Source organism: Pelodiscus sinensis, chromosome 32 (genome assembly GCF_049634645.1).
Source record: "Pelodiscus sinensis isolate JC-2024 chromosome 32, ASM4963464v1, whole genome shotgun sequence".
Lineage (NCBI taxonomy): Eukaryota > Metazoa > Chordata > Testudines > Trionychidae > Pelodiscus > Pelodiscus sinensis.
In genome coordinates this window covers 3091392-3109977 of record NC_134742.1, presented here as the reverse complement: position 1 = coordinate 3109977, position 18586 = coordinate 3091392, and the positions used below count along the sequence as shown (strand labels likewise).

At 50.3% G+C, this 18586-nt stretch overlaps 1 protein-coding gene across 1 annotated transcript; it reads right to left on the bottom strand.

The window, feature by feature from the left end:
• Positions 1–5436: 5436 nt before the first annotated feature.
• Positions 5437–15237, bottom strand: LOC112545218 (C-type lectin domain family 2 member B-like). The gene is made up of 5 exons (XM_025182880.2): positions 15058–15237; positions 8946–9044; positions 6610–6791; positions 5858–5961; positions 5437–5687 (listed from the first exon to the last, which is right to left on the bottom strand). Exons 1-5 carry the CDS (start codon positions 15140–15142, stop codon positions 5570–5572), a joined length of 588 nt encoding a protein of 195 aa, XP_025038665.2. The 5' UTR covers positions 15143–15237; the 3' UTR covers positions 5437–5569.
• Between the last annotated feature and the right edge of the window lie 3349 nt (positions 15238–18586).

The following is an 18586-nucleotide window of genomic DNA, read 5'->3' as shown; positions in this document are numbered from 1 at the left end:
AAGGAACGGGTAGCAGGCTTCAAACTAGTAAAAGAAAGTTGTTCTTCACAAAGCAAATAGTCAACCTGTGGAACTCCTTGCTGCAGGAGGCTGTGAAGGCTACTACTAGAAGTGAGATCAAGTCATGGAGGTTGGGTCCTTGGAGTAGTCTTAGCCAGGGGGTAGGAGTGGTGTCCCTGCCCAAAGTTTGTGGAAGGCTGGAGAGGGATGGCACGAGACAAATGGCTTGGTCACTGTCTTCGGTCCATCCCCTCCAGGGTCCCTAGTGTTGGCTGCTGTCGGCAGACAGGCTACTGGGCTAGATGGACCTTTGGTCTGACCCAGGACAGCCATTGTAAGCTCAGGGCTCAGGGTCAGGGGTCTCAGTGGACCCCCTTGATTTTCATGCACACCTGCTCCTGGGTGGCCAGGCTGGCAGCTCTCCTGCCCTAGACGGCCATTTTCCTGTGCCTAGTGCGGAGATCGTAGACGAGGTCCACGATGTCTGCACTAGCCCAGGAAGGTGCCCGCCTCTTGCGGTCCCGGGCAAGCTCCCGGGAGCCGCCAACCTGGTCCCAGGAAGAGGGGGTGGGCTGGGGGGCATTGGGTGGGTGGCTCTGTGCCGTGCAAGGTGCAGGGTCTTCTGGCTGGGTGCTGGCAGACTTGCACCTGGCACGGGCACCGTAGCCAGCCCGTGCCCCTTTAAGGGCTCCGGGGCCGGGAGGGGGGCAATAGAGTTTCCCTGGTGTTGGCCAGAGTGGCCACCAGGGAAACCTGGGGAGGGCTAGCCTCCCACTAGTTTGAATTAAGGGCTACACACCCCTTAATTCGAACTAGTAAGTTCGAACTAGGCTTAATCCTCGTAAAATGAGGTTTTCCTAGTTCGAACTAAGCGCTCCGCTAGTTTGATTTAAATTCGAACTAGCAGAGCGCTAGTGTAGCGCCTATGAATGTTAGTTCGAACTAACGTCCGTTAGTTCGAACTAACATTGTAGTGTTAGTACCCAGAGGTCTTGAAGCCTACTGAGGGCTGCACAGACAAACTGACAGAAGTATATTTTCTTTCATGGCCCTACCAGAAAGTTGTAATTTATTATAGATTATGTTTAGGTATACTTTATAATATTTTTTCAGGTCTTGTTTGACTGACTTGAAATTAAATAATCATTTAATTGATAATTTATATTTAATATTTTATAAATTATTGGTACATAAAATGTGTGAAACTGTTGTTCAAAATGTAAAGTACTTTAATAAATTATTCTATATTTATGAGAACTTGTTGAAAGAAAAATAAGTATATAAAATTCACAGAAGCCTGTTTGATTAACCAGACTATAAAGTTTCAGATTTTGCATAATCCTAATTATTCATATGATTGCAAAAAAAGACACATTTTGTACCAATAAATATAATTTTGTGATTTTATTTGGAAATAAATAAAAAATATTAAATCACTTTTTTATTATTCAGCATTGAGAAAGAAATACAACAGTTGCATAAGAATAAAATATAATAGCATAACAACTTCAAATTAAAACCTGCAGCATTTCAGTCATGAGTATTCTTTCCAGAGAGCTAACACCGCTTTTGTGATACCAGTTTTCCAATCTTTGGTTTGCTCTTTTGAGCTGATGCTACTTTAATTACTGCTGATAAATGTTCACTTACCTTTGACCTTTCAGGTGTTTTGTTGGATTTTATAAGTGAAAACAGTAGTTCACATAAGTATGTGCTACCAAATGTAACCCTTCTGCCGGGTAGGCCTGGCAGTAACCAGGGCTGGGTTCAATATCTTGGGGTCCATCTCACATAGAACCGGCTCGAGCCCCCACCCAGTAAACTGGGAAATTCACGCACCCCTGGGCGCCTCTGAGAGGCAATGCTTCCCCACTCGCAAGCACTGAGTCTGAGTGTAGGAAAGAAACATTTAATGAAACAGAGAGAGAAGTCATACGGCATTAACTTGGGGAAAATACCACAGAGTTCATAACCCCAAACATGAGCCAAGCCCCCACCCCAGCCAAGAATCTCCAGACACCCCAAAAGTCTCTTGTCCCTGGTCTGTGCCACCCAGAGTCCCAAAGTTCACCTGCAGGGTTTCACCTCCTAACCTGGGTAGAGGGATAGATGGGGGCATCTTATACGGACTCCTCCACGCTCCACCAGCTGTCTTGTCCCACACCTCTGGATGCTCCGCTGGGCACCTGCTGCCTCTCCTTGTCTGCTGCCACCACTGGTGGCTGCTCCTCACCTGCCACCACTCCACACCACTTGTGGCTGCACCTTGACTGCCCCCACTCCACACCACGCCACTGATGGCCACACCTTGCCTATCTCTGCTCCATGCCACACCACTGGCTGCAATAGGTCTGGCTCTCATCCAAACCAGTGATTTCAACTCTTTAGCCACCAGCTGGCCTGCCAAATAAATCCAGCTTTCATTGGACTAGCAAAAGAAAAGACTCCTCAGAGCCTGCTTTAGGTCTGACCTTAAAACAAATGGGAAAAGATCCAGGCTGGGCCAGGTTCACACCTAGCAGGTGTGAAGCAGGCTGACTTAAGCCTTTTAACCCTTTCCCCCAGCTCAGTTCACTCAACTCTGGAAGGGGGGAGGCTTGTTCTTCCGAGTCCTCTTACCATGATGGTGGTGTCTCTCCTGCAAGCACTGGTGGCATGTTTTACAGTTCCCACATTTAGGGGTAGCATGATTAGTTACCCCCACAACAGTCCCAAATTATATACAATTCTCCACATTCCATTCCAACACTGACCTTCCATCAGCCCTGGCTGAATGGGATTTTTACATAGCCACACCTCGGATTCTCTCCTGAGCAGTATTTACATGTTAACAGTTAATTACCTTGCAGAGCTAAACAACTGTAGTGGGTACACCCACCCCTCCTTTTAGCTGGCTGATAGCAAGCAGCAGTTCAGCCCCTGCTTACACAAACATTGACAATATTTTTGACACAAACTTATGTACTTCAACAAATTGCCTCACAGCTGGAGAAATAAAAAATGCCAAGGTAATTATATTTGTGTTTTAAGAAAGTCACACTGAATTATGGTAAGTTCCATTTGCTTATTTCCTTCAGCCTTTTGAAAATCATTAAGAAATGGTGCTGTAAACAAGAACTACTTATCTTCACATGATTTGATCCTGGAATATCTCCTTGAATTCATGTCACAGCAGTACAATATTTGATGCATAATTTGCAAAATGTGAACTAGGGTGTTTGCTTTTATGGTCTTGACCTGTAATTAAATGTGTTAAATATTTTTTTAAACTGTGTTTCCCAAGACAAAGTTTGGTCATAAAAGCTTTTTATATTGCCATATATAGCAGTCACTACCTAGCACTTCCCTTGAAGTTTTAAATTCAAGTCACACAGATGTTTGCTAATGTCAACCAAAAATGATATAGCTTGTACCCAGTTATCTTTATTAAGTCTGTTTTGTCCTTTCATTTCAATGAAAATAATTTCTTCTCATAGTTTCCAAAACTCTCAAACAAGAAAGCCAATGGACTTCAGTACAGTAGGGCAACCTTTCACACCCAGTTCCAAACTCAATAATGATCTTACCCACAAGATCATGCTGAGCCAATCCTTTAGAATCTAAAGGTTTTTTACTACAAGAAAGAAAAGCATGAGAGCAAGGTTGTTAAGTGCATTGAATCTCCCAGTTCTCGATGCAGGCTGCAGCAGAGATGTTATAACTGCTGGCTTAAAAGTCCTTGGTGTACGTCCTACATCAGGAGGGAACCACAGTTCCTTTCGGCTCTTTGATTACTGCACTGCTGCCTCTGGGATGAAGAGCTGAGCTGAGCACCAAGATGGAGTTGGTGTGACGTAGTGGGGGAACCTGGCTGGTTTCTATGCGGCTGGCTCTGGGGTAACCCCCACTGGCTGCCGTGGGTACCACGACCCAGCAAAATAGGATGAGTCACTATGCAAACCAGTATGGCCAGACACCCCCCATGGAGAGGAACAAAGGAAGGTGGAATGCTGTCCTGGCTGGGGGGCAGGGCTGGAAGGTTGTTGGTTAGTGGCTGTCTGGGAGCATGGAGGAGACAGCCTAGGGAAAGGGGCTGGAGTTTAGGGGCCCAGTCTTCCCCCATCTCAAGGGGGCCTGAGGTATCCTAGCCCAGCTCTGTGACCAGATTACATCTGTGCTGTGCTGTATCCTGGAGAGGCAATAAACTTCCTCTATTCCACCGGCTGGTGCAGTCTGTTTGTGCCATTTCGGGGTGCAGGAGACGGGGGACCCCCAACGTGCCGTCACAGTTGGCCATGTGGCATATTTATACTCTGCCTGGCTTCTTCCAAGCTGGTGAGAATCACATGGTCTCTGACCAGGGCCCTAGATTTCTTCATAGGGGGGGTCTCTGGTACTTAAGAGACCTATTGTCCCTGGAGCCTTGCTAATTAGCATGTTCATAGGCTGAGCCCATTGCTCAACCACATACAGAGAAAATTCCAGTCTCCATACAGGGTACATATTCCTAACTCCACACAGACATTATACAGATACATGAAGAGCATGTACAGAATCAGTATAAAGTGAGCTTTTGTTTGACACCTCACATGGCCCCCTTTGTACCACCTTTTGGTTACAAACACTCCCTCAGGGGTGCAGCAGTGATCTGGCTGCTCCCCTTAAAATCAAATAACGTGACAGCTTGGTACAAGATCACGTGCTGCCACAGCATTGCCTGTGTGCAGCTTAATAGCAACTTAGGTTACGTGCACACATGCAACTTGAGAGTTTTTTTTCTTGGAAGGTCCCATGGCTCCATATCTACTTTATAAACAATGTAATCAGGCAGGCCACACTTAGTTTATAAACATAGTCACAGGCTGCAAAAAAAATTGATCGGGCTGCATACAGGCTTCATGTTTGCCCCTAGAGGCTGCAATTCCCATGATTCCTTGGGGGGGGGGGAGAGAAAAAGAAAGTGTTGCTCTCTTCCAGGCAGTGCAGGAAGACTTGGTGGACTCCATTTTGGAGAGAGCTGGTGTGGAGCCTTTTCCAGTCCAGGAGCTGCTGCTGGAAGCTAGAGCCAGCTACCGAGAGCCTGCTGGGGCTTGGATCTAGCAGGGAGCTCTAGCGGCTGCTGGTGGTTGGCCCTCCAGGGGAGAGACTCTAGCTGTGCCTGGAGCAGGCTGAGAACAGCCTGCATGGAAGGAAGTGTCACTGGGACTGTTGTTTAGGAAAGGGCTTGCAAAGGAAGGAGCACAGAAGAGTGAATCCACGTAATTTAGGGTGGCAAGGTGATGGGGCATACAAGGAAACAGGATGCAGCATGGAGGCAGGGCTGGATTATCCAATAGGCAGACTAAGCACATGCTTAGGATGCCAGCAAAGCAGAGGCACACACACACACAAAGATTTTACAATATAGTATTGTTTTTTATTTTGAATTACATATGGGGGGGCACCATAATCTTTTCAGTGCTTAGGGCCTCTAAAAGTCTTAATCCGGCCCTGGCTGAAGGGGACCAGAACAGGTTTTCCCACCTCTCACCTCCAGTGTCCTTGAACTGTCTAGTTCCCCCCCCTCCCCTCCCACTACACATGCCTCTTCTTACAGTGGGGCATCAGGTTTGCTGCAGATCCATTTTCTCCAGGTGCTGCAGCTGGAGCTGCTGACGTTGAGATCTTCATCCAGGTACGCGCAGTCGGCTCCTCCTTGTATTCCAAACCTGCAAGCCCGAGGCGACAGGCGTTAGTCAGCGTGTGCCAGGCACAGATCAAGGGAGATGCTCCAGGCGAGGGAGAGTTGCTGCTGCACTCACAGCCCCCTGGAATCCTCCCTGCACCCATCTCCCCAGCTGGCAGGAGGGGAAGTGAAAGCAGAGAAAAAGAGACTCACTGATGGTCGAACTTGGTCCCATTGGCCCAGTGCCAGACCCCGTCTGTGCCCTTCCAGAGGCCGATCCAGTGGTCCAGTCTGCCTGGGTAGGGCAGCAGGGAAGCCTTAGAAACCCAATACAAGAAATCAGCTGTGTTTGACTTTGACTCGGTGCCGCTGCTCCCCCACCAGTGCAGCTGGGGGTTTCTAGATGCCCCTTCCATTGTTCTTGGGTGAAAGGAGTAGAGAGGTATTAACCCTCCCCCCTCCCTGGACCTGTTTTTTGGGAGGACTGTGGCAGGAATTGAGCTGCACAGTCACTGTCTGCCCAGCAGCCCCTTTTTGGGGCACAGCAGGGCCAGGGAGAGAGGGAGCTGTGGGCGGAGGGCAAAAAGACCCTGCCTCCAGGGCAAGGTGGTTGAAGGCAGGGGGCATAGAGCAGGCCTCAACTTGAGCTGGATTTTCTCCATGCTGCTCATGAGGGAATCCTGGGGCTTGGACAGGGTCTCACCACTTGCAGCCCATGGGCCCGGAGCCAACTGAGCCAGACTAGCTCTGCTCACGAGGAGTCTCCCACCAGGGCTCTGAGCAGGTGCAGGGTCGGGGAGGTTGGAGCCCAAAGCCCAGCCAGGGTTCAGCTGCCAGAATCACACTGACTCCAGCCACCCAGCCAGGGAGGCACCCGGCTCCCTCTGCCCTGCATGGGCTGGGCCCAGCCTGGCCTGTGGTGCCGGCGATCGCTGGGCTGGGCACAAAGCACCTGAGCTGCTCACCAGCATTTCTGGACTCTCAATCCCGGCCAGGGAGGCAGCATGTGAGGAGCAAAAGCTCTGGCTGTAGCTCCAGTTCCCTTGAGAATTAGAAAAATAGTAGAATTTCCCCTGGAGCCGGATCCAGCCGTCAGGGCACGGGGAGGCAGCAGAGGGGGGGTGAGAAGAGAGCTTAGATTTTTCCCCTTAACAAAAAAAAAAAAAGAGAACCCAGGATGAGAGCTTGCCCCCTCCCTGGAATCTGTGGAGAACAAGCAGGGCCACCAAGGGCAACACAGGCTCTCCCAGCCCAGATCCCATCAGACTAGCAGGAAACATCCGAGCTGGGAGAATTGCCAGCACCCAGTGGGAGCTTAGACACCCTCTAGTGGGCAGCGGTGGCAATGCCTGCCTCAGCGAACACGTCCCCTAAATGCAGTCAGGGGCTTCCAGAGAGGGAAGGTTCGACTATGTTCTAGTTGGTCGCACCCTCATTCCAAGAGAAAGTGGCCTGGCTGGAGGAGTCAGGAAGACGCTTCTGTCCGTCAGTGGCTGGCCCACGGCCTGAAGCTGGAGGGTTCGTACCTCTTATACCGGGTAGTGTCCAGGGGCTAACTCAGAATGGTCTCATTATCCACATCAAAGTCCTGTCCTTCTATGTATCCTACTGAGCTCTGGGCCCCGATAACCTCCCCTGTCCGTGTGTTCCCTGAGGCACAAGACTGCTAGTTACATATTTTATGCTCCAGGAGTCAAGTGTAACAGTGATGTGGTACAGGGCATCCCCGCTATATGTCACCCTGGCATGCTTCTGTTGCACACTAAAATCGTTGAGGCTCATAGGAATTAATTTTTTCTAAGCCCTCCCATTCCCCACTCAAGTTTCACAAAAAAAAACACCTCAATTTGCACAAATAGAAGTCAGTCGCAGGAAAATCATATATATATAGTAGCCCAATGTCTGTAATGCTGAAATGCTGGCTGTTCCCTCTGGGGGGTGCGGTTGCCTACCACCGTGGCACTCGGCTGACTTCTGCGCAGCTCAGCTGGGTTGCTGCAGGGGAGCAAGTGGTGCACGTGGCCATTGGGGTCTGTGCTCCCTATGCAGCACCCCTGTGCTGCATGGGGAGCGTGGGGCCCAAACGGCCACATGCACCGCTTGCTCCCATACAGCGGCCCGGCTGAGTGGTGCAGAAGTCAGCTGAGCGCCATGGCAGGAGGCAAAGGGGGGGTGGGGCGGTGATGTGCGGCGTAACGGCGGCTCCAGGCCCCACCCCCTGGCCGTGAACAGACCCTGGACAGGGGGAGGACAGGGGAACGAGGGGGAGGGAGAGTTGGAGGACAACTGGGAGGCTGCAGGATCAGTTCTGGGGTGAAGGGAAACGGTGCAGGGGGGCAGCTGGAGCTCATAGGCAGCTGCTCAGCCGGGCTGTCGCACGGGAGCAAGCAGCGCAAACAGCCGTTTGGACTCCGTGCTCCCTGTGCAGGAGGAGAAGAGACAGGGAGTGAGAGGCTGGAGGTGAGAGAATGAGAGGCAGAAGAGAAAGAGAGACGGAGAGAGAGACAGGAGGCGGAGAAGAGCAGGGAGGGGAAGGCAGTAGGAGGAGGGGAGAAAGAGAGATGGAATGAGAGACCGGAGGCTCAGGAGAGAAGACCGAGATAGAAAGGGAATAGGATGTGGAGGAGACACCTGAAAATCCCATTTGATTATGGGCTAATTGGCTAGTAATAAAATAATTCCCCACTTGAAGTTGTTCCACTGTAAGTCCACGGTTTTTGGAACATATCTTGGACTTACAGTGAGGATGGCCTGTACTTCCATGGCCACTAGGGGGAACTAACACACACCCCCCCCCCCCCCCCAAAGAGTAAGAGTAACTTCCTGGACATGATGCTGATGGTTTGGCTTCCATACACCATTTTAAATCTAGAATTCTTTAAGAGGGAGTCACCATGTATGTGGACAAGGGGGCTTCAGTGGATAGAGTGTATTTAGATTTCCAGAAAGCCTTTGACGAAGATCCCTTGCCAAAGGCTCTTAAGCAACTGAGGAGTAACGAGGAGTAACAAGAAGCCTAGTCCGAACTACCTAGTCCGTGCTGCGTGTAGCCGCGCGGCACGGAGTCCGCACTAGCAGACATTTAAAAATGGCGGCGCCCGGCTTTATGCAAATGAAGCCCGGGAAATTCAAATCCCGGGCTTCATTTGCAACTCCGGTTGCCTACCTTACCACCCTAGTTCGAACTAGGGTGGTAGTGTAGACATACCCTGGGATACTAGTCATAAGAGGAATCAGAAAAGTGGGAGAAGGGATATTTCCGGGTGGGGCATTTCCCATGAATTCATTTGGAGGTGCTTACCCCAAAGGCCCATCACTATCACAGCTCCCACCAGGACGAGGATCCCAGCTGCTCCTAGCCCCAGAGTGAGCCGATGCCAGCGGGGGCACGGAGGCTGATCTGTAGGAATCAATGTTTGGTGAAAAGTCTTCAGCACATGGTGCAAGAAAAATAACAAACTTTCCTGTGAAGCCTGTGGCGCATCCTCCAGAGGGCATTTGTGTCCTTCTCACCTACCAGGAGTAGTTTTAAACTCGGGCTGTTGATTAATTACAGTTAACTCACATGTGATGATGCATGATGTACAATGGGGTAGCGAGGGAATGGTGGCAGGGGGCAGTTGCCCCCAGGTGCCACATTAGGGGGCGTGAATTTAGTCCCCCCCCCCTTCAGTCCCCCCATCATCCCTCAGCTTGCCAGCTCCTCCTCTGCCTGCCGCTGCGGTCTGGAGCCTCCTCCCCACTTCTCTGCCCTCAGCCCGACCTGCCTCCATTTCTGCCAGCAGGTTAGTGGATGCAGGGGCCTGCCCCAATCTGGAGGGGGTGGGGAAAGATGTGGTATAAGCTCTACCTCTCCCACCCAGGATCGGGCTCAGCCATGCGCCAGGTTCAGGGCCCTGCTGCCTGGCAGAGGTAGGAGGCGCAAATTTTGTCCTTGTCCCTGAGTGCATAAAACCCTCGCTACACCTCTATTGACTTACGTCCCAGAGAGAGAGAGAAGCAGGCTTCCCAACAATCCCACATGACAAGAGATGTTCCTTATTTTTTCATCTCTGCACAACAAGATTAGGGGTTGCTGAGTGTTGCAAAATGCAGCAAGAAATCCCTGTGGTGAATGTGGGTGTGTCCTGCTTGCTATAATTATTTATTAGTAATAATTAGCACGGCCAATTAATCACAGTTAACTCAGGATTCGGGCCAGTCCTGCACATGGAGAGGAGAGAGGGTCCTTGGGTCTGTCGTATGTAGGTCTCATTTACCTTTGGGGGAAAATACGCACCTAGCACATGTTTGATTTAAGAACATTTTCACTGTAGATTTGACAAAACACAAAGAACGTAGCTCTGCCAGATTCCGCCCCCTTGACGTCGTGACCCGGTGTCCTGAGACCCCACCGAGCCTCTTTTTCCTGCCAGCTTGGCCCTCGATACCTGGCTCATTGAGTCAGACATGCTGGTCTGTTACAGCATGCACACCAGCTCCGGGCCGCACCCCCAAAGATGCAGATATTAACTGAGAACAGCACAAAGTGTTACCTCTCTCCAGCACTCAGATACCCAGCCCCGCCAGAGGCCAAAGCTCTAGATAAATCCATCTTACCCTTATAAAGTCTCATACAGAATAAGCTCATGTCATTCACCCCTGTCTCTAGCTAGGCTATGTCTAGACTGCACATTGTTGCTCAAGAATATATGCAAATGAGGTGTGGTGATGAATATTGCTGTGCCTCATTTGCATACCTAATGAGCCACCATTTTTGCAGCATGGGCTTTTGCGCAAGAAGGAGCTATCTACACTGTTCCATCTTGCGCAAAACATCCCTCTTGCGCAGGAGCCGTTCTGCCGCTTATTTTCAGGAAGAACGGCTCCTGCGCAAGAGAGTTTTTTTGCACAAGACGGAGAAGTGTAGACAGCTCGTTCTTGCGCAAAAGCCCCTTCTGCAAAAATGGCTGCTGATTAGATATGCAAATGAGGTTCTGCAATATTCATCACTGCGCCTCATTTGCCTGTCTTTTTGTACAATAATTTGTGTATCTCCTTCTGTGTTTTTTTTCCTGGAAGAGGTTTTTCCAATATTTGGCCTGGCTACATGAGGCCAAATGTAGGGGGGAAAAATCCTCTTTTGAAAGCCCCCTTATTTCTCCTAAAAGAGGTTTGCAGGGGGCTTTTGAAAGAGGGTGTTTTTCCCAATATTTGGCCCCGTGTAGCTGGAGCAAATATCAGAAAAGCCTCTTTCAGGAAAAAAAATGGAAGAAAATATTTCGGAAGCCGCATGTAGTCTAGATGGGCTGTTAGATCAGTAATCTCATTGTGTCTAGAGAAGTTACACTCTAATGATACATGTTTTGTAAAATAACTTGTCTGGTTAAATTTCAAATACAAGTCATTTTCAAGGGAATCCTTAAAGGAAGAAAAGTGTCGACGTTTTATGTTAAAATTTAATTCTTGATTTGTTTCCTCATCATTTTAGGCATACAATCACAGCCCACCCTCAATCACCTCTCTTCCTTACTATTGCTTCACTTCTGTCTGTTATAAATCACAGCTTCCCAGTTTCTCCTGGGGTGAACCAACCACCGTGCATATCTCTCTATCATTGATAAAGGGGGCTGACCTTATGAGCTTTCTTTGTGTAAAACTTCAACATGAGGTAAGCTAAATTTATTTGGGGTTTTGACTCTCTTTGAGGCTGTTTTCCTGGGTGCTCTCAAAGGCCTCATAGCTGAGCCTTCCCAGAACTGAGCTGTTTCAGCATTTGTGTTGCTCTGCTGGGGGTGGTTACCCCAAATCCGTACCTGGGCTGGGGGAGATCAAAGCTTCTGGCCCAACAAAGCAGGCTGTTGGGGAGCCCCAAAGGGCAGGTAGGGTGGTGTGATGATCAGCACACTGGGTCATAGCCCAAGAGGACTTCTGTGATCAAACCTATCACAATAATAGCTTTGAAAAACACACTCTGGCTGTGTCTACATTGGCACCCTTTTCCGGAAAAGGGATGCTAATGAGACACTTCGGAATTGCAAATGCCCCGGGGATTTAAATTTTCCCTGCGGCATTTGCATGAACATGGCTGCTGCTTTTTTCCGGCTCGGGGCTTTGCCGGAGAAAAGCACCAGTCTAGACAGGCACCTTGCGGAAAATAAACCCTTTTCTGGAAGATCCCTTATTCCCGATTTCAAGTAGGAAATTTTGTCTCACCTGTGCACTGTGGAGCAATCCTGCTGAGTAGTTTGAGTGCCAGTCTGTCCCCCACAGACAGAGCCTCCCTCTGCCAGCCCTTCCCCCACATCCCAGATGCACAATGACAGAAAGTTTGTTTCCGTGTCTGCATTTTCCTGGGCAGGAGGTGGGGGGCTGCTGCAAGATGGCAGCAGGGGTTGGACTCCCCACCCACCCACACACACACACTCACCAACCCAGAGGGGAGCAGCAGGAAGTCGAGGGACCCACAGCCTGCTCCTCTCTGCTGCCATCTCCCAGTGGGTTGGTCCCTTTCATTGTGGCGGCTGGAACTCTGCTGCACTCGGCTCCCCTGAGCTTGCAGAGCAGGGTGAGAATGGGGCCAGGGCTGGGGCTCTCTGCTTCCCACCACTGTGATGAAGTGGAGTTTCCCAGATTGGAGATAGCAGAGGGGAACAGGCTGAACCCCCAAAGCCCGGGGCCTGAGGCCACTGCCCCAAACAATCCTATGGATGGGACAGTTCTGGGGGTAGCATCCAGGGCCACCTGCCCCCGCCCCGCAGGGGTTGCAGTGGGGCTTTGACCCCTTCTGGGAGTGGTGTGGAGCCGGGGCCACTTGAAGGAAGTGCCGGGCCCTTCAATGGGCAGGTTCTGAATAGCTTTTGCTACATAAAGATGAGGAGTAGCATGAGTACAGCAGGCCCAGCTATGCTGGATCAGCATTTCTCTTCCAACCCCCAATCTCCCGAAGCCAGCCCTCTGTACCCTTTACTATACGTCATACCCCTTGTCCCAGCCTTGAGCCCCCTCAGAGCTGGCACCCCATACAACATCCTACACCCCATACCTGTGAACCAGCCCTGACCTCTCTTCCCCGAGCCAGCACCCTATAGCCCTGCTTGCAGCACAACACTGTGCCCCAGTGCAGAGCCCTCTCCTGCTGCACCCAAACTCACCCCAAGAGCTTGCACCCCTCACCCTCTCCAGCACCTCAACCCTCTGCCCAAGAGTCTCCCTGGAGCTCCCACCCACACTGAACCTCTCAGTCCCCGCCCAGAGCTTGCACCCCCTCCCAAATCAACATTTTCAGCATTGAACACTGCGGGAGGGGGGAAAAAGAGGAACACATTGATCAATGAACATTTGGGCAGCCTTATCAGGCTTGCGATGAGAAATTATAAATACTGAATGGAAACAGTCAAGAAGGAACTTCACTCTTAGGCTACGTCTAGACTGGCATGAGTTTCCGGAAATGCTTTTAATGGAAAAGTTTTCCGTTAAAAGCATTTTCGGAACAAAGCATCTAGATTGGCACGGATGCTTTTCCACAAAAGCACTTTTTGCGGAAAAGTGTCCATGCCAATCTAGACGCGCTTTTCCGCAAAAAAACCCCGATCGCCATTTTCACGATCGGGGCTTTTTTGCGGAAAACAAATCTTAGCTGTCTACACTGGCCCTTTTGCGCAAAAGCTTTGCGCAAAAGGACTTTTGCCCAAACGGGAGCAGCATAATATTTCCACAAGAACACTGACAATCTTACATGAGATTGTCAGTGCTTTTGCGGAAATTCAAGCAGCCAGTGTAGACAGCTGGCAAGTTTTTCCAGAAAAGTGGCTGATTTTCCGGAAAAACTGGCCAGTGTAGACACAGTCTTACAGTTTTCAAAGTAAGTTTTGCAGTATTAATCTCTTAACAAGTTTACTCCCATAGCTGTCTTTTTAATTCCATGTATTTTCTTAGTTTTTATTTTGTAAAGGGATATCGTTTTGTTTTAGCTACACAAGTGGCTCTGTAACATTACATCCGCGAGGAGCAGCAAGCAATGTGCTCATTTAGCAGTTGATGTGGCTTTCACATTGAGGATTTTTTTCCCCAAAGTGGCCCCCACTTCACATATCATGAAAAACTCTGTGCTAGCTTGTGCCCTCCTGCACTTCCCGTGAGGAACCCCCTGATGGCTCTGGACCTCTCTCCTCCCCTGCTTCCCACAGATCCCCTTCCCCCTCAGACTGGAAACTGACTGTGCCCTTTTCTGGGGGTTTCTCTAATATTTGCCCTTAAAATCCTCATTTCCAAGCATTTCATAATTTCCCAAGCAATTGCTCCTGCCTGACAGCTTGATAGCTGAGATAGCTGCAGAAAGTGAGCACAAAAGGGGCCTAAACACTGCTGTGGTTGTGGTTAAAAATACAATGTTGGGGGAGATTTAATACCGTATTTCCCCAGTCCTAGCTGGGAAAGGAAGAAAAGAATTAGCAGCCATGACCACTGAGATTCACATTAAATTGGTGCCACATCATCTGTCCTTATCGAAAGTAGAAAATCAGTCTTCATTTTTAGATCAAGATCCTAAGCTGTGGAAACCTCCTGCCTGAGGATATTTCATCATATAGCTACAGCCCATTCTCCATTGTTGTCACAGCAGCACACTCCTATCCAGTTGTTTGCACTCAGTGACTGGGAGGGAAAAACATACCGGTGGCCAGTCACACACCACCCCTGTGGATTTGTCCAAGGCCTGACATTTACAGGGTGCTCTGTTGGTCTGATACACTCCCTCTGTGCAATTACTCAGTGCAATACTGAAGCACATGCCAGAAGTAAATGATGCTATTCTCGGTAGGAAATCCTACACCTACAAGTACTTGCCAGGTCAGGCCCTTAGCAGTGCCATTGGAAATAGGAGGAGTATTTACATCCACTCTCTTTCAGGGTACGTCTACACTACGGAGAAGATGAAAGCTGCTGCAGTCGATGTTCTGGGGCTTGAATTAGTGGGTCTAGTGAAGACACGCTAATTCTGACTGAGAGGGTGCTCCTGTCGATGCGGGTAGTCCTGCTTCTGCAAGGAGTAAGGGAAGTCAAAGGGAGTGTGTTCTTGCTTTGACTTCCTGCAGTGTGAACAGCTCCAAAATTCGAGTGAAGATACTTCGACTTTAGCTACACAATGTACCTGAAGTTGTGTATCTTAAGTCAACCTTATCCCATAGTGTAGACATACCCTCAGTGAGTTGTGCTTCACTCCATGAGTCTTCTGTTCATCCCAGGACACTTTCCCTCAACCCCTCTCTGACCCGCAACATGCAAAGGCCCCAGCTGGGACTGTCAGAGCTGCCCAGTGGAGCTGGGTGCCCAACGCCCAGTAAATTTCACCTCCTTTGGGTCTTTTTAAAGCCATTTTCTATAACTACTGTGTTGCGATAGCAGACGCGCTGGGAGGATGCTCAGTCACTTACCGTGGGCTCCACCTCTCGCAGAGGAGCAGCCTGACTGTCTCTGCTTCCAGAGGTTTAATACCGTGTAGCCCTCTTCATCCTCCATTGGCCAAGTGTGTCCTTGGTTTGATTTCCCAGCAGAGGCTCAGAGTGGGGAAAGGAGGTTAACTGGTCATCAGGAGTAGTCTGTGCCGCTCAGGGATCCCGCAAGCACTGGCTGTTCTTCAATAGAAACCACACAGGAAATGCAGGCACTGAGCAGCGCATGTAAGGTCTTAACTACCTCTATGTCCTCCTCCCTCCCCTGGACTGTGCTGAGAACTGAACTGGCTGGGCAGAATGGCTTCTAATACTAGCGAGTCAGGGCCCCTTGGCTAGCCCTGCTGAAGCGGGTTTCAAACTGATGCAAATTCACCCTGCATCCACACCAGTGCTCTCCTCAGTCATTTCCATGGCAACATCCTCTGGGTACTGATCCCACACTTTTCGCTCAGCCCCAGAAGCAGTGCATTCTGGGAAACTCAGCAAACCCATCAGGGCACTGAGGGGGCAGCAGTGGGAGGGGAGAGGTGAACATGTATAAATCACTGGCCTAGGTGTGTTCCGTGTCCCCAGCTCTGCCTGATCTGCAGAGGGTGTGGGTCAGTACCCAGAGGATGTTGCCATGGAAACAACTGGGGAGACCAATGGTGTAGATGCAGGGTGATCTTGCATCAGTTTGAAACCCACTTCAGCAGGGCTAGCCAAGGGGCCCTGACCTGCTATTATTCAAAGACAGCCTCACACACGACCCCTGGCTTTCTTGTGCACACTGCAGGGGGCTCACACTTCTAGCTCTGCAGCTTCCTGGTTCAGTTCCAGCTGGTTCTTGTCACATGCGCTCACCCATGTTTTCCAGTTTTTTAATCCTCTTCATGGCTCTTCTCTGACCCCTCCCCAATTTATGAGTATCTGTGCTGGATTATGAACACCAAAACTGGACTCAGGAACCCAGCAGTGATCTCACGAAAGCCATATCCTGGCTTCCATTCAAGAGTCCCCTGTTTATACATTCCAAGATGCATTAGCTCATTTGGCCACAGTGTCGTACTGGGAGGTCATCTTCAGCTGATCATCCATGACCCCAAAATTCTCACTCCTACCTCACTCACTGGCTTTGTGCTCAGCATAGACTGTAGCGTGTGGGTTGGCAGACTGTTGGTAGGTGTGCTAGAGGCGTTTTGGGGCAGGGCTCAAAGAGGGCAGAGTTAAGGTGGTTTTGTGGGTTGGGGATTTTTCCTCTGAGTGTTTATATATCAGTGAGTGACTTACGTTCATTTGCTAGAATAGCTGCATCACACTGTGCATTGTGTGGCCAGTGCTTGCTTCTACAGTCCGGCAGATCAATAGAGAGGTTTTTGGAATCAGTGCAGTCAGTGTGACTCTAGCAAGAATTGCAACTAACCAGAGAGCTTGCTGGAAATTGGTTCTAGGCACTCCAGCAAATACACAAGCATGAGTGTGACCCAGTGGCTCTCACAGGAAATTGTCTTTGGTAAAGAAATTGCTTAGTATCTAGGGGGTTGTTCACACCATCAGCATCCTCTGATGCACAGCCGGGCTGGCTCGGCTCAGCACTTCCTGTCCGTGCTGGCTCGGCTCAGCACTTCCTGTCCATGCAGGGTGCTGACATTCACTGCTCTTCCCTCTCACGCTCTGAACTCCGCCTGTGTCCCAGAGACCAGCCTCACCACAGCTGAGATGGGCAGGCCAGGGCTGCAGGGAATGTGGACAGGGACAGGGGACGGTAACAAGTCACAACAAGAAGAGGCCCACGCAGTGCTGTGTAGCATGGAAGGGCAGATTATTAAACCCAAGACTAGGTTGGGCCCAGAGGCAGCCGTAGAGCACAGGGCGGTGCTGGGAGCTGGCCCAGTGACGTGGCTGTGAAGAGGGATCTGAAGGCGAATTGAGAGGTTCCTTTGAGCCATGGGGAAGAGAAGCCAGTCCAGGCATTGGGGGATACATGAAAAAAACGCAGCTGGCCAAAGGGGCAGAAGATGAAGGGCCAAGGAGGAAATGGTAGAACAGGGGTCAGGAGGGACCTTCCCCCAGGGACGGGTTATCCTAGAGCTGCAGGGTGTCTCGCTCCTTCCTCTGGTGCTGGCCAGGGTCAGAGACTGGTGAGTGGGTAGAGCAGGGTGGGCAAGATGCATCCTGTGGGCCAGATCTGGTCGGCCAAGCCACTGCTTTAAGCAGCTGGTAGCTCCCTGCTTTGGATGTGGGTCCTGAGCAGCAGGTATCTGAGGCAAGGGGAGGCAATGCTTCCCCTGGGTCTTAGTGCTCTACCTCTCTCCTCCTATCTCAGTGGTCTCCAACTTTTTTAAGCACAAGATCACTTTTTTTTTTCAATTTGTGCAGTGTAAGATCGACCTCAGACCCAAATACCTTGGCCCCACTTCCTTCTCACTCCTTCTCTGAGGCCCTGCCTCTGTTCACTCCGTCCTCCCTTCCTCCCTCCCCATTCTCCCTCCCTTTCATCAGGCAGGAGCAGAGGGTTGGGCTAAGGGATTTGAAGTGTGAGCTGAGCTCTGAGCTGAGCAGTGGGTCAGGGTGCAGGAGGGGGTTCAGGCTACAGGCTCTGTAAGGAAGTTTGAGTGCAGGGGGCTCAAAGCTGGGGCACGGTCTTGGGGTGCAGGAGGGGGGCTCATGACTGGGACAGGGGTTCAGAACTGGCTTCAGCTGGACACTGCTTCCCTCAGGTGGCTCCTGGTTGGTGGTGCAGTGGGGCTAAGGCAGGCTCATCCCTGCCCTAGCCCTGCACCACTCCTAAAAGCAGCCAGCAAACTCCCTTCATCTGAAGTCCTGTTGTGCCCCTCCCCTCCCCGCACACTGTGGAGATAGGATTGTCAAAGTTAGACTCAGGACTCACAATTTCGTGGACCACTCTGTTTTATTAGCAAAGCGCTTCGCTAATATAACCAGAAAAATGAGACCCCATCCCAAACCCAAGCCACCTTATTTATACAGATAAAAGGAGAGTGAAACAAAGCATTGAAAAAGGCTGTGAACTGACAAGGCTAGTTGGGGTCAGTCACGTCCCCTATTTCCTTATTAACTCTCACCAATCTCCTGTTAATGTCCCACTATCACCCTTAAGTGGAACCATTGCCCTCTGCTTTAACATTCTCCTTCCTGCTTACACACAAACAACTTTACCTTAACATCTCTGGGTATGTCTACACTACCACCCTAGTTCGAACTAGGGTGGTTAATGTAGTCATACGAACTTGCAAATGAAGCCTGGGATTTGAATTTCCCGGGCTTCATTTGCATGTTGCCAGGTGCTGCCATTTTTAAATGTCCGCTAGTTCGGACTCCGTGCCTGCGGCTACACACGGCACGAACTAGGTAGTTCGGAATAGGCTCAAATGTCCTTTGCTACAGTTGGGTTCAGGGATTTGGCTGCAACGGGTGAGCAGAGAACGGGAGACCATGGAGAGGAGGTCTGGCAAAGAGGAGAAGGCAGGGCCTGGGTGGAGCAGGAGCAGAGTATGGGTGGGGACTGCCC

Coding starts and splice junctions, on each gene's coding strand:
- LOC112545218 (XM_025182880.2), bottom strand. CDS start 15,142: ATGGAGGATGAAGAGGGCTACACGGTATTAAACCTCTGGAAGCAGAGA. Junction 9,045..15,057: donor TGCGAGAGGTGGAGCCCACG/GTAAGTGACTGA, acceptor TGATTCCTACAG/ATCAGCCTCCGTGCCCCCGC. Junction 5,962..6,609: donor TTGAGAGTCCAGAAATGCTG/GTGAGCAGCTCA, acceptor TGGGTTTCTAAG/GCTTCCCTGCTGCCCTACCC.